Genomic DNA, 12,552 nt, shown 5'->3' with positions numbered 1-12,552 from the left:
TTATGTTAAGACCAAATATGCACAGCTTCATCAATGCGTTATATACAGTAGCTTAACAGTAACCATTTTGTCTAGTACTATACACATGATGTTAGGCATATAGGCTAGCATCCTTTCTTAATTGCTTCTATACACGGCCTGGATCAAAATAAATTTAGAAATGAACAGGTTCAGAAATGGTTGAGTGTTTCCTGTTTTAGTGTAACAAATTGCTTTACAGTGACTGGTACGGTTTTGCTATATTTGCTAAGGAGAAAAAGATGCTTAAATAATATTTGGTGGATTACTGTCCTTTTAGCCAGCCTGTACTAAATGGCATAAACCAGATAAAAATGTATCCTTCATTGGACAGCCTAACATCATACAGTCAAGACTGTCCAGGACCACATCCAATACTGAGGACTCTATATATGTCAGTGTCCAACTCTAGAATCATAATATAATGAGACTATTTCATCCATTTTGTGAGGAGGCGTGATTCAAAACTAGTAGCTGCCCAGACTAAAGGATCAAAGTAGTGCCCACACCTTACCTGTATTAGTGATGCAGCTGCGGGAATCTGCCTGTTGAAGTGTTTCTGCCGCTGTTTTTGCTGGACCTTTAAAGCAAACCCTGACCCAAGAATTCCCTGAAGAAAGAAAAAAAAAAAAAAGACAAAACAGTAGGTGACATTTATTCCCCAAAGCAAGATGAAAGGTGAATGTTACTCATAAGGTCTGCAGGGTAATTAAAAATGTAGAGACTAATTGTATGTCATGCATCCTTTAGGTGTGTTAAATTCCAAAATACTTAGGGATGCTCAAACAGTATTTTTTTTAACATGGCTAACAGCTTTTTCCACTGTGACTTATAAAGTACAATACTGTAAAGAAACATCTACAATGATGAAAACAGCCAATTACAGAGGTAATTGAAGAAAACCTGCTCCAGAGTGTACTTGGCTTCAAACTGGAGCGACGACTCAATGCATACGGCCAAGACAACATTAGAGTATCTTCAGGACAAGCCTCTGACTATCATTGAGTGGTCCAGCCAAATCCAGGACTTTAACCCCATCTAATCTCTGTGGATAGACCTAAAGATGAAAATATACTGACTCTTCCCATCCAATCTAATGGAGAATTGAGAGGATCAACCAGGAAGAGTGTGATAAACTGCCCATATCCAGGTGTGCAAAACTTATAAGCGACTTAACAGTAGAATCCCTGAAGCCTACGAAAAAACTTGTAATTGCGGCCCACCTTAAATTCCTTTGCACCTCTCCATTAGCGTTTTTTGTTTTGCAAATGTTTCGATTAGCACAAGCAGCCTGCTATCCCATCCCTCCACCACTGCAGGAAGGGCAAAAAGCTCTCTCAGCTCAAGCCTTGTTTATCTGGGAGTGAGGTACTGGGAGCTGTATTGGGTAAATAATATATTGTTACTTGGAACACTTCCGTGTGTGTTCCGTGTCTACAAAGATCTATGTAAGTGTAGGATGACAGGAAATGCACACCTAAAAGACAAACTTTTTCATGTTTTAGTACTAAAGACAACATTTTGACATGAAGTCCAAATATCAAGTAAGCACTTTCACAAAAGGTACAAATATAATAGAACAAGTGCACTATTATTCAAGACCATAACCAAAGAAAAAGAAATCGGGTTATTGTACTTCCCTGTCATGACTGCTTTGGTAGTACAGCGGTAAGAACTGATGACTCATAATCAAGAGGTTGCGGGTTCAAGCCTTGCCGGTACCAAAATAAACATTTTGAGTAGTGAGCTGCTCTTATTGTTACTATTATACAATAAAAACATACATGTGATTTGAGTCAGTAACAGTGAGTGTAAATGTATAGTACTTGTAAAGGTTTGCGGTTTTTTTTAATTTTTTATTCAGTTTTATTCTCTCAGTCACGTTCACACTCCCCCTGATCTGACACTGCTGCTGTTTTCAAATAAAGACGTGCTATAACAGAGGTGAACTCAGATGAGGATGAGGGTTCTACATTGGAAAAAGAGAACAGAAACCCTCCCAGAAAAAAAAATCCACTCACGTATAAGAACAACGCAGCTGCACCGGGCATAAAATCGAAAGATGGCACTGTTTGGATGCAGCAACAGGTTGGGCATCATCCTGCCAGTCAATCTGCCACATGCATGTCCTTCAACGAAACAACAGGGCTTACAGAGCTCGCCAAGGTATCATGTAAAGTTTTGTTTGTGATTATGTTTTGTGATGATCTTTATATAAAAAACATTTATATGCTAATTGAGAGGTGTGAAGGAATTTAAGGTGGCCTGAGATTACAAGTTTTTTCTTAGGCTTCAGGGATTCTAGTGTTAACAAAGAAGACCCAAAGCTTTAACAGTCAAACGGGCATCAACAAAGAAATCAATTAAAGATCTGAATACTGCTGGAAGTAAGATATTTATGTTTTTGATTGAGATCTGGGGACCTGGGTTCGCTTCCCGGGTCCTCCCTGTGTGGAGTTTGCATGTTCTCCCCGTGTCTGCGTGGGTTTCCTCCGGGCGCTCCGGTTTCCTCCCACAGTCCAAAGACATGCAGGTTAGGTGGATTGGCGATTCTAAATTGGCCCTAGTGTGTGCTTGGTGTGTGGGTGTGTTTGTGTGTGTCCTGCGGTGGGTTGGCACCCTGCCCAGGATTGGTTCCTGCCTTGTGCCCTGTGTTGGCTGGGATTGGCTCCAGCAGACCCCCGTGACCCTGTGTTTGGATTCAGCGGGTTGGATAATGGATGGATGGATGGATGGAAAATGGATGGATGGATGTTTTTGATTTTTAACAAATTTGCAGACTTTTCCAAAGACATGTGTTCACTTGTAATTATGAGTTATTTAATGTATATTGATAGACAAAAACAGCAAATTTATCAATTTAAAATGAACTCTACACCACAATAAAGTGTGCAGAAAGTGAAGGGGTCTGAGTACTTTCTGAATCTACTGCATATTACTACAATATATTTTGTAATCTTTGTAGAGCAATATCTACTTCTAGGGAAATGTTGCTCAAAATCAAAAAACCTGCAGCATTTAACAATGCTAAGAACTTATTATAATTTATGCACTTTAAAAAGGTATTTCTGTTTTGAAAAATGTTTTCTTTAGGTTTGAAATGGTCAGTTATATATTTTGTTCTGGTTTTTACAGATGGTATTTCACGTCATTACTGTAGTTTGTTATGTTTTCACTTTGCCACAATGTCATTTTAGTTTTCTTTGCTGGCACCACCACTTTGTTGCTAGGCATGTAATACCAGGGATTGTGCACCAGTGATATCACTGGTGTCATGCTTTATAAACTGGAGTCATAACTTCTTCAATATCTGAGATTGTGACTATACATATAATGGTTTTTTAATTGCACGTTTCTGGCAGCAAAATACTACTAATTCCCTATTAGACACCAAGTATGATTAGTGCTCTGGTTTTGGTAACAGTTTACATAGAATTCACCTATGTTGAAATCCGCTAGCACTTACTTTGTCTCCGCTTTTTGTTTTTTTTTTTTTTTTTTGAGTCACAGTGTCCACAGTCTCAAATCCTGACACACGAATAGAAACACACAAAAAGACAGACATCACCCTCATAGTGTTTGAATTGTGGCTTGTGATGTCCAAAAAGTGTGAACTTATGAAATACTTTCCCTATTCTTACCTCAGAAGTATGTCACAAAACTAAAACAAAACTTGCTATTGTTGAACACATAGCAAAAATCACACAATAGAATCTAGCATACGTATGACTTCCAGAAATTCTAGTTTAGTTCCAGCTGTGACAGGCATACAAGCTTGATCTTTTGAATAAAGATTCTGTTATCCATATTGAGACAGACGAAGGACTCCACACTTTCTATGCCATCTTTTTGCTAAGTATACGTGGGACAACTGCTTGAATTTGTGTCTGTGTTGATCTCATATGAGAATAAAGGAAAAGCACATATAAATTCTGCTATAATAAAGAAACCCCTTCAAGAATTTTAATTAATTATTGTTCCATAGTTGGCTGAGAGAATTGATTCATCAATGAAAGAAATGGAAACTCACCGCTGGTAGAGCAAAGAATGATATGGCAAACACTGAGAAACAGGAGGCGATGGTCTTCCCTATCCATGTCTGAGGTACCTTGTCTCCATAGCCAATAGTTGTTACAGTGACCTGGAAAGTAAAGGAAGACAAAAGCAACATGAGAAATGTTCATATGAGCACTGCAAAGACTTTAGTAACACAAATTCAATCCACAAATCCACGTAAGCAACCAGTTTCTCATACACTAAGATAAGATATCAAAAGCAGCCACCTTGACAGCTTTTAACACTGCTTGACATCAGGGGAAACAACAAAAATGGCTTGATTGAGTAGGTGGTCTTCCCTCATATGCTAAGTATATAAAAGCAGCCACCTTTAAAACTTTTAACACTGTCTGAAAGCAGCATTAGGAGAAATAATGAAAAGGTCCTGATGAACTGGGTAGTCTCCCATCATTTGAAGAAACGAGTGGCAAAAGGTCTAACCCATCTTTTAAAATCCATAGCAATCACCAGAGCTGTGCTCTCTCTAAATGCTCAATAATCTCAGCCTAGCTGTAACTTCTGCACATACCAGACATAGAGTTACCTAGAGTGTGGCTGTAACAAAGATAGGAGTTATCCCTTTTACTCCGAAAGGTAACCTGGTGCTGGACTGAAAGAATTAACTATAATACAGACAAATCTTTAAATGAGGGTGCAACAAGTCCAGACCTTGCTAAAGTAAAGCAAGTTGCACACGTAAGAGGGGAATCTTACGTACAGGTCACACGTTCGTCTTACTAAAGACAGACGTTTGCTATCAACAACGACCCAGCAAATGAAAACTCTAATGCTAGCAAGATGAGCACACATTGTGTGTAAAACCTCAAAGAGAAATTTGCAGTTCTGCCCACAATCAGAAGGTGTGACCAAGGCGCAGAAGGTGAAGTGCTTCTGAATCAAGGGAATAAAAGTGCATTTAACCTTTTTTCACATGCCAAAGAAAGAAAACCTAGAAGGAAAAAAGCATTGCCTATACCACACCACAAGTGCACCAAGTGATTCCAAGAACAATTTACTGATACTTAGTAGTTTGGATAAAGCCAGCTAATGCATTCTGGTTATTGCTATCTCCATATCTGAAAAGTAATGACCTTTATGATGGAAAAGTGTTTAGCTGTTATAAGTTTCAATTTCTAAATTCAGTAGGAAAGGTCGAGCAGCATCTCTCACATAGACACAGAAAGTCCCAATGAGGACTAGCTATGAACACAACACACTACTATCGGGGTGTAGATACTAGAGATTTCATAACTAGCTAAAGAACATCCTGACCATGTGAATTAACAGATCAGAATTCATATGCTGTGTGCCTTTTACTATAGGAGAGAAAGTTCAGCTAAGCTAGCATAAATTTATGTTTTGTGTTGTTTGCTGTTGTCCTTTGTCCACATATCTATACATGTATATCTTTATATACTTACATATATCCATCTTCCATTATACGTAAGTTGTGAATAAATTGTATTATTTGGTTTATTGCAGTAAGCATATTTAAGTTATTTTTTGAAAGATAGTCTATCATCGTGTCTGAACCACAACAGAAAATTTGCAAGTTATTTAATGTAGAATTTGGCCGATTTTTGAGCATCATTCATAAATTGTACAGATCTCTTTATAAAATCCCAACTGAAAGCAGAATAGAGATTGCCCACATGCACTACATGGTACAATCATAGTTTCTCTTCACTCCTTTTCTTCTGTTAATGGTTATCCTACAGTATTTCTCCCTTGGCTCAGGTAGACATGGGATGGGTCAGGTTGTTTTTTCTTTATGGTTGTGTTTCTTTCCGTATTTCTTAATGTTACACTGTGTTTGCATTAATAAAAACTTGATCTAAAAAGCTTTAGCTATGGCTGACTTCCCTTCTGTAAAGGCTCAAACAATCAATGTTAATTAATTAAGTCCAATTAGTTTATTTGGAAACTGGTTTGGTATGGTAAACCCAATGCTAAGGCACAATTCAGATTCTCTGTGCACAATAGTTCATGTTGATTTTGAAAAACATGATGCTTATAGTTTTTCCAATGTGGAAGCACACAGTTCGGCCACTACATTTTGTGTATTTGAAAACCCATGTGAAATTGTATACACACACAGACAGGATGGGTAATATTACGTATAATGTCCTCAAATGTTTCCATTTCTGCCACTGCCTCAAGTGAGTCTGGGACCAATTCTGATACAACTGGCCTTCCTGATTGGATATTATTTTGTTTTCCCAAGAAGACTAAGTCACAGAAAAGTATTCTGGTTACTATGTGAATGAGCCAATCAATCAAATTTTATGTACATAAAACAATCAATACAGTGAAATAACCAGGCAAATCTAATAATAGTGATCCTTACCACACCCCACCATAAGGCATCAGCATAGCTTCCAAACTCATTGCCTCCGTTGGAATCTATGGCATCCTTTTCAGCCAAGTAGACAAAATAGGAGGAGAATATAAGACCAAGAAAGCCAATGTAGAGAGTTGTTATCAGCTCCTAGGTAAAAATAAAAGATATTCATTTAAAGTTAGTGCCATAACATGTTAAAAACATGATCACATTGTGATTTTTGCAGAAGGAGTTCATGTAAAGATCATTCCTAAACTGTGATGGAAAAGAACAAGTAAAACTAAGCATGTTCAGATCTGGCTAGTATTTGGATGGGAGACCAACCAGGAAAAGTTTGCATTATGGCTGGAAAAGGTGTTGGTGAGGCCATCAGGGGCGCTTACTCTGTGGTCTGCATGAGGACCAAAATGCCCCAGTGAAGTGCCAGAGACAATGTTCTGTAAAAATGGTGCCATTATTCAGATTAAAAGTAAAACTGAAGTCCTGACTCTGTGGTCATAAAAGATCGCTGGGCATTCTTCCTAAGTGTATCCCAATGTCCTGGCTAAATTGCTTGCCTTCGCCTAGTCATTCTGCCCCCCTAATCACCCCACATATCTAATTGGCTATCTCTCTTACTCCTTCATTGCTTAACAGCTAATGTGTGGTGAGCTACTACCGCATCATCCAGGTGGGTGATAAATTTGTTAATATCTAAAGAACTGTGGCTTTTTTGGGGCAGAAGATGTCAAACATTCAGAAGTTTGGAAACACAAAGAATACAGAAATACAGCCTAAAACGCAGATTTATATTCACCGTACACCTTTGACTCTCTGTTAATAACTAAAGATATAGTTTATAGCAAGTCTGCATACTGTATATACACAAATAGATACACAAATGTATGTACAGTATACATGAGGACTAATAAATGATACAATCAGAGAACTATTTTAATATTTTAATAAAAATGTACATCTGTTCTTCTGCAGAGAAAAAAGGCAGAAGAAAAAAAATTACTTTAATTAATGGACCGAAAAGCTAGCAGTTCAGCTGGGTTGCAGCACAGGCAAAGCTCATCTACTTTTTTAAATCTAAAGTTCCCTACTACAAAAATAAACTTGCATAAAGGAAACAGGAGACTGACCGAAATCTTAAAAGAAACAAAGTCAAAACCAGAAGATCAAGAAAATCAGGTGCAAAACCAAAATGTTAGGCAGACTCAGACAAAATTATTGATATAATCATCAATTGTAAATCACAAAGCCAAACATAATGAACTTAACAGCACTCTCAAATGTCAATAAACATGAGGTGGTGGCTTTTTCTATACCCAAGTAATCAGGACATACATCCTATAAACAGTTACTCAAAATGGTGGAAACCATTCATAAACAAAATGGTGTCACAGCAAAACAAATTTATAACAATAGTAATTCTGAACATATGCCTCGAGAAGTTATCCACACATAGAGCTCAGATGACTCTCTGTGGCCTATTCTGTTATTTGACATTATACACTAGCAACAGCAGTGTGGTAGCAACTTTCTTGCACCCACTCAAGCCATATGAACAGGATTTATAACTTTAATGCTAATGACTGATAACTTTTCGTGGTGAGTAATGGATGAGGGAAAATAACGATAAATTGACACAAGCATCAAGGAACCGAAGCACCCACACGAGTACTCTAGAGTTGGTAAATCAGGTCAAGACAGTAGCGACCTCAGCAAAATAGTTTCAGTGTAACATCGGTCGGCTCGATGAGTGACAGCAAAACCAAGCACTGAAAGTGGACAACTCTCTTCAAAGACGAAAAGACCACCACAAGGGAAAGGGATCAGGTGCGTATTATTATACTAGACCAAAAAGACAACCCACATTTCAAATAAAAAAATAAGGTTTACATTGATTACTTAGATTTCAACCTAGTGCTGGGCGATATGACCAAAATTCTATATCACAGTATTTTTCGTAGTACTAGGGTGCTGTACCGTGTTAGCCATTATGAATGTAGAGAAAAGCCAAGCAAAATGACACCTTTTATTGGCTAACTAGAAAGATTACAATATGCAAGCTTTCGAGGCAACTCAGGCCCCTTCTTCAGGCAAGATGTAACTCGAAAGCTTGCATATTGTAATCTTTCTAGTTAGCCAATAAAAGGTGTCATTTTGCTTGGCTTTTCTCTACAGTATTTTTCAAAATTATACCACTTTCATGGTATTCAGCTGTATTTTTTTCCCAAGCATGAGTGGATATTAACCACATTTTACACTGCAGTTACTGCAGTAGACTGGCTAAGAATAACCTCTTCCACTGTCATGAGAATTGTACATTGTACAAAAAAACATTTTAAATGTGCACACAAGTATTAATACAGGTTTGCATGGCCCCATAAACTGATAGTTTTCAAGAGGGTGGACTAATCACATTGCATGACAGTTGCAGTCAAAATATAGAACCTTTTTATTGAACAAATTTTGCAAACAACTTAAACTATAATTTTGACAACATATTTTCAACAATCCAAAGACGCATTTAGACTTAGTAAAATATCCAGCGGTGCTTGTCAAAAGTTGTATTGCACCGAACATGTCTTAAAAAAGGAATAAATAGCAAATATGTTTTGTAAACCAACTACACTTTCTGTTAATGTTTATAATCTCTGTCCACTGAACCATTAGCTATATGGATTGTAATGGCGCTGGTTATCTCGATCCACTGCTTGCTTTTTTTGTTGTAGGCAGTACCTCTAGCAAACATGTCTACAAGTGACGTCTGACTTGAGTGTCCTCTAGCTTTTCAGTTTTACCTGAGGACATGGAGGGTGCCAATCTTAGTTCCATATATTCATGGGACACCAAAGCATGTTTGCGGCTAAGGTGGTGCAGCAAATTGCTCGTGTTGACAACTTTAACTCGACAGCATTTGCAGTAAATAGTTGCTGTCTCCCGATAACAGACACGGCTCCTTTTTTCGGCAAAAGTTCTTCTGTGTCATATGTTCAACTTTATCGTCTGCTACAGCTTCAGTTTCAGAATGTTCTCTGCCAATTTTCACCGCTCAATACCTCCACTAACACATGTACTCCGTTGCATGCGTGTTTAGCAGTGTAGCAGTGAAAAAGGTTCCCCCTTAAACAGTTTCCCACTGTGTTACGTTCCGAACGTTGTTTAGGCTATTTAAACCGGTGTCGCAGTATAAGAAAAATACATATCATAACAAAAATAAAAAACGGTTTTTGGTATGAACCGGTATACCTCCCAGCACTATTTCAACCCATGTTAAGACGGGTAGCACAGCTAGTTCCCTAATGAGTTGCCACTCTATCCCAGTCTATCCTAATGCATAAGGAGTCAGAATAGAGTTGTAAATTAATAAAAATATAATTCTGAAGGTTATGTGAACCAGAATACAGAAAAAAAACCAAGCATAGCTGTGGAGACAATGGACAAGTCCAGTTACTGCCTGGGCTGACATATGAATCCAGGACTATAACTGTGCCACCGAAGTGTTATTTATGCAACATCTCTATATATAATCTTCATTTGGATCTTGATCTTTGTTTGTCCGTGAATGAATTAGAAGAAGCAGCACTAGATGGCAGTAGAGAGACAGCTAAAACATAGGTATTGCATTGTACCGTGGTTTGCTCACATGTCAGTGAAGTGATCCCTATTTATGCTTTAAAGAGCCTGGGTACCTATGTGTCCCCCTTTTATAACCATTGCTCCGTGTATATTGCCTTACTCTTTGGATTGCCACAAAGCAACCTGCGAGATTGGAGAAAGGTTGAGAAGAGATCGTGAGAGGAAACGACAGCGTCGTGAAAACGAGACGGACTGTGAATGGAGAGAAGCAGAAATGCTCCTACACCACCACATAATTACTATTCGGACAGTGATTCCGAGTAGGCCGTTCCTATTGAATCAGTATCCAAGGGTTTTCTTTTGTAATTTTGTTTCCCTTACAAAAAATCATAATGCTGTGCGACGAAGGGCCCAGTTCACGACTGGCAACCGCGTTTAAACAGGGAGCCCTTCACAGACAACTTTAACACGCGCAACGTAGTTGGGCGCACATGGCTAGTGTGTTTATATTGTATAAGAGGTTTGAAGAATAATTGGCCAGTGAAGTTCCAATAATGGATGATGTACTTTTGTCCAATTATTTTTATAGCACTCTTCACCGAGTACAGGCTCATGATGTTTGTACATTTACAATTATAAGGCACTAAGAGTAAATTACTAATCATAAAACATGAAAAAAATTACAATAAACACAATAAATCCAATCAATTTATTATGTTTTTCTAGTGACTTCATGTTATCCAAAGGTAAAATAATGAAAGCAAATGCATTTTAAACTTCAAACCAGATGATTTCAAATCACTGAGCATTGAAAAGAAAAGCAAGTCATCTTAAGAGCAGATTGTGGAAGAGCAACACATCATGCCAATTAGAGATTTGGTCTTCTTTCAATTTAAAGCAGTAAACCCTTCAGAAAAATAAAGCTTGAAACCACAAAGCAGGTGCCCACTCTTGCTCTGTCATTGAGAAGACCTGCTTTAGGCCCACCTGCCGATGAATGAAAACCACAGATCCCAGCAGCCTCCAGGTTCCTCCCTGCCTGTCAACATGCAGCATACGAAGGATCTGCAGAAACCGGATCCCCCTGAAGAAAGAAAGGAAGGAATTTCAGTAATTGTGCGCCCTTTTTAATAGTAAAGTTTCTTACATTGAGTAAAATTAATAATTAGATAAAGCATTTCCCAACAAAATTCAAAAAATGTCTACCTGTAAGAGTTCTTGCTCAATTTGACCTATTCCAACTGAATTCTCAGATTCTGCCTCCACATTAAGTACTGAACTCTTATTCAAAGTAGTTTCCATAATTTTGATGACATTGGGTCTGTTATTGGTTACTTTAGTAAATCCCATTCACAAGAGAGAAAAAGACTAAGTTGTTCTACTAGCTTGATAACTTGCCCTCTATACGATTACAACACAAATTTTGGACTGGTTCAGAAAGATTCAGTTTGAAAAGAGAGTCCGAACAGAAAAAAGGTTTTCATGAATATTATCAGGCACTTAAAAGCCCCAGTGGTGGATCATTAAAATAACAGGATTTGGTACTATTACCTGATGGCTGACGTTGCAAAGACTTGTCCATTATAGCCTATACACAACACCATGATTGAAGCGACCACAACTATCAAATCTATACAAAAAGAAATGAAAGAATACGATTAATCAAAGAGAGTTAATTGCAATTAACTGAGTACAATAAGTCTCATCCATTATGAAACTCATTTAATCCAATAAAGGATCAGCAATACTGAATACAAGACAGGAACTGAGCTGTTTACAGAGTCTACAGTAGACTGGTACAGTAGACCCTGCAGAGACAGGAATTGAAAACTGCAAAACAGATTATAGGTGAACATTGCTTTTTAATTCAGAAAGTGCTATTACCTCTTGGTTTATAAATTTCTCTATATCTATGTACAATGTTTTTTTTTTTAAAATGTTGACACTCATAGTAAATGATTGTGTTTACAGAATGAATAGATACACTGTAGCATAATGAACAGATTCAGACAGACAGACAGGTAGAGTGAGCTCAAAATGTGAAAAACTCAATTCTATTATCTTCAAAATAAAAATAACAGGTTCCAGATAATTAATTATTGAAAATCCCTGTATTTGTGTGTCAGTATATGGGATGATGCTACCTTATATCAGCTTAATGATTTGTATTTTTTCCCCAAGCAGCTTGTAGGGTATAATCTGTCAGTGTTCAATCAATTTTATCTCACTTACCAGGAGTGAACAAGTCTAGGATTGACTAACTTTGTGTCAAGTCATACCAATTAAAAACATACCTTGATAAATAGTACAACATGAAATGAAAATGTGCAGTGCGTTTACAATCATTACATGAGTAGACCACCATGACCCAGCATCTTAAACATATTATGACCGTATGGGCAGCACACGATTATCATTATTTCTTGAAGATCTTCTTACCTATGATGTCATGTGCTACTCTGGTCTAAATGGTTTTTTTTAATGCCAAAAAAGGATTGTAAGAAACTTGAAATGTTGAAGTACAAAGCAGTCACAAGAAGTTTACAAGAGTGAAAAGATGATAACCA

At 37.6% G+C, this 12,552-nt stretch overlaps 1 protein-coding gene across 2 annotated transcripts in view; it reads right to left on the bottom strand.

Moving 5' to 3' along the window:
- The window catches only part of LOC114645711 (potassium voltage-gated channel subfamily KQT member 1-like), a 773,371-nt gene that overhangs the window by 545,291 nt on the left and 215,528 nt on the right, over window positions 1-12,552 (bottom strand). For both annotated transcript variants that reach the window (XM_028793526.2, XM_028793527.2), the window contains exons 5-9: window positions 11,537-11,615; window positions 10,973-11,069; window positions 6,422-6,562; window positions 4,049-4,159; window positions 533-628 (exon numbers count right to left, since the gene is read on the bottom strand). In XM_028793526.2, the coding sequence (XP_028649359.1) occupies window positions 533-628; window positions 4,049-4,159; window positions 6,422-6,562; window positions 10,973-11,069; window positions 11,537-11,615 (524 nt within the window). The remainder of the gene's footprint in view (window positions 1-532; window positions 629-4,048; window positions 4,160-6,421; window positions 6,563-10,972; window positions 11,070-11,536; window positions 11,616-12,552) is intronic.

This window comes from Erpetoichthys calabaricus, chromosome 2, assembly GCF_900747795.2.
Source record: "Erpetoichthys calabaricus chromosome 2, fErpCal1.3, whole genome shotgun sequence".
NCBI classification, from domain to species: Eukaryota; Metazoa; Chordata; class Cladistia; order Polypteriformes; family Polypteridae; genus Erpetoichthys; species Erpetoichthys calabaricus.
Note: the sequence above shows the minus strand (reverse complement) of the source record. Positions and strands in the feature narration are given on the sequence as shown.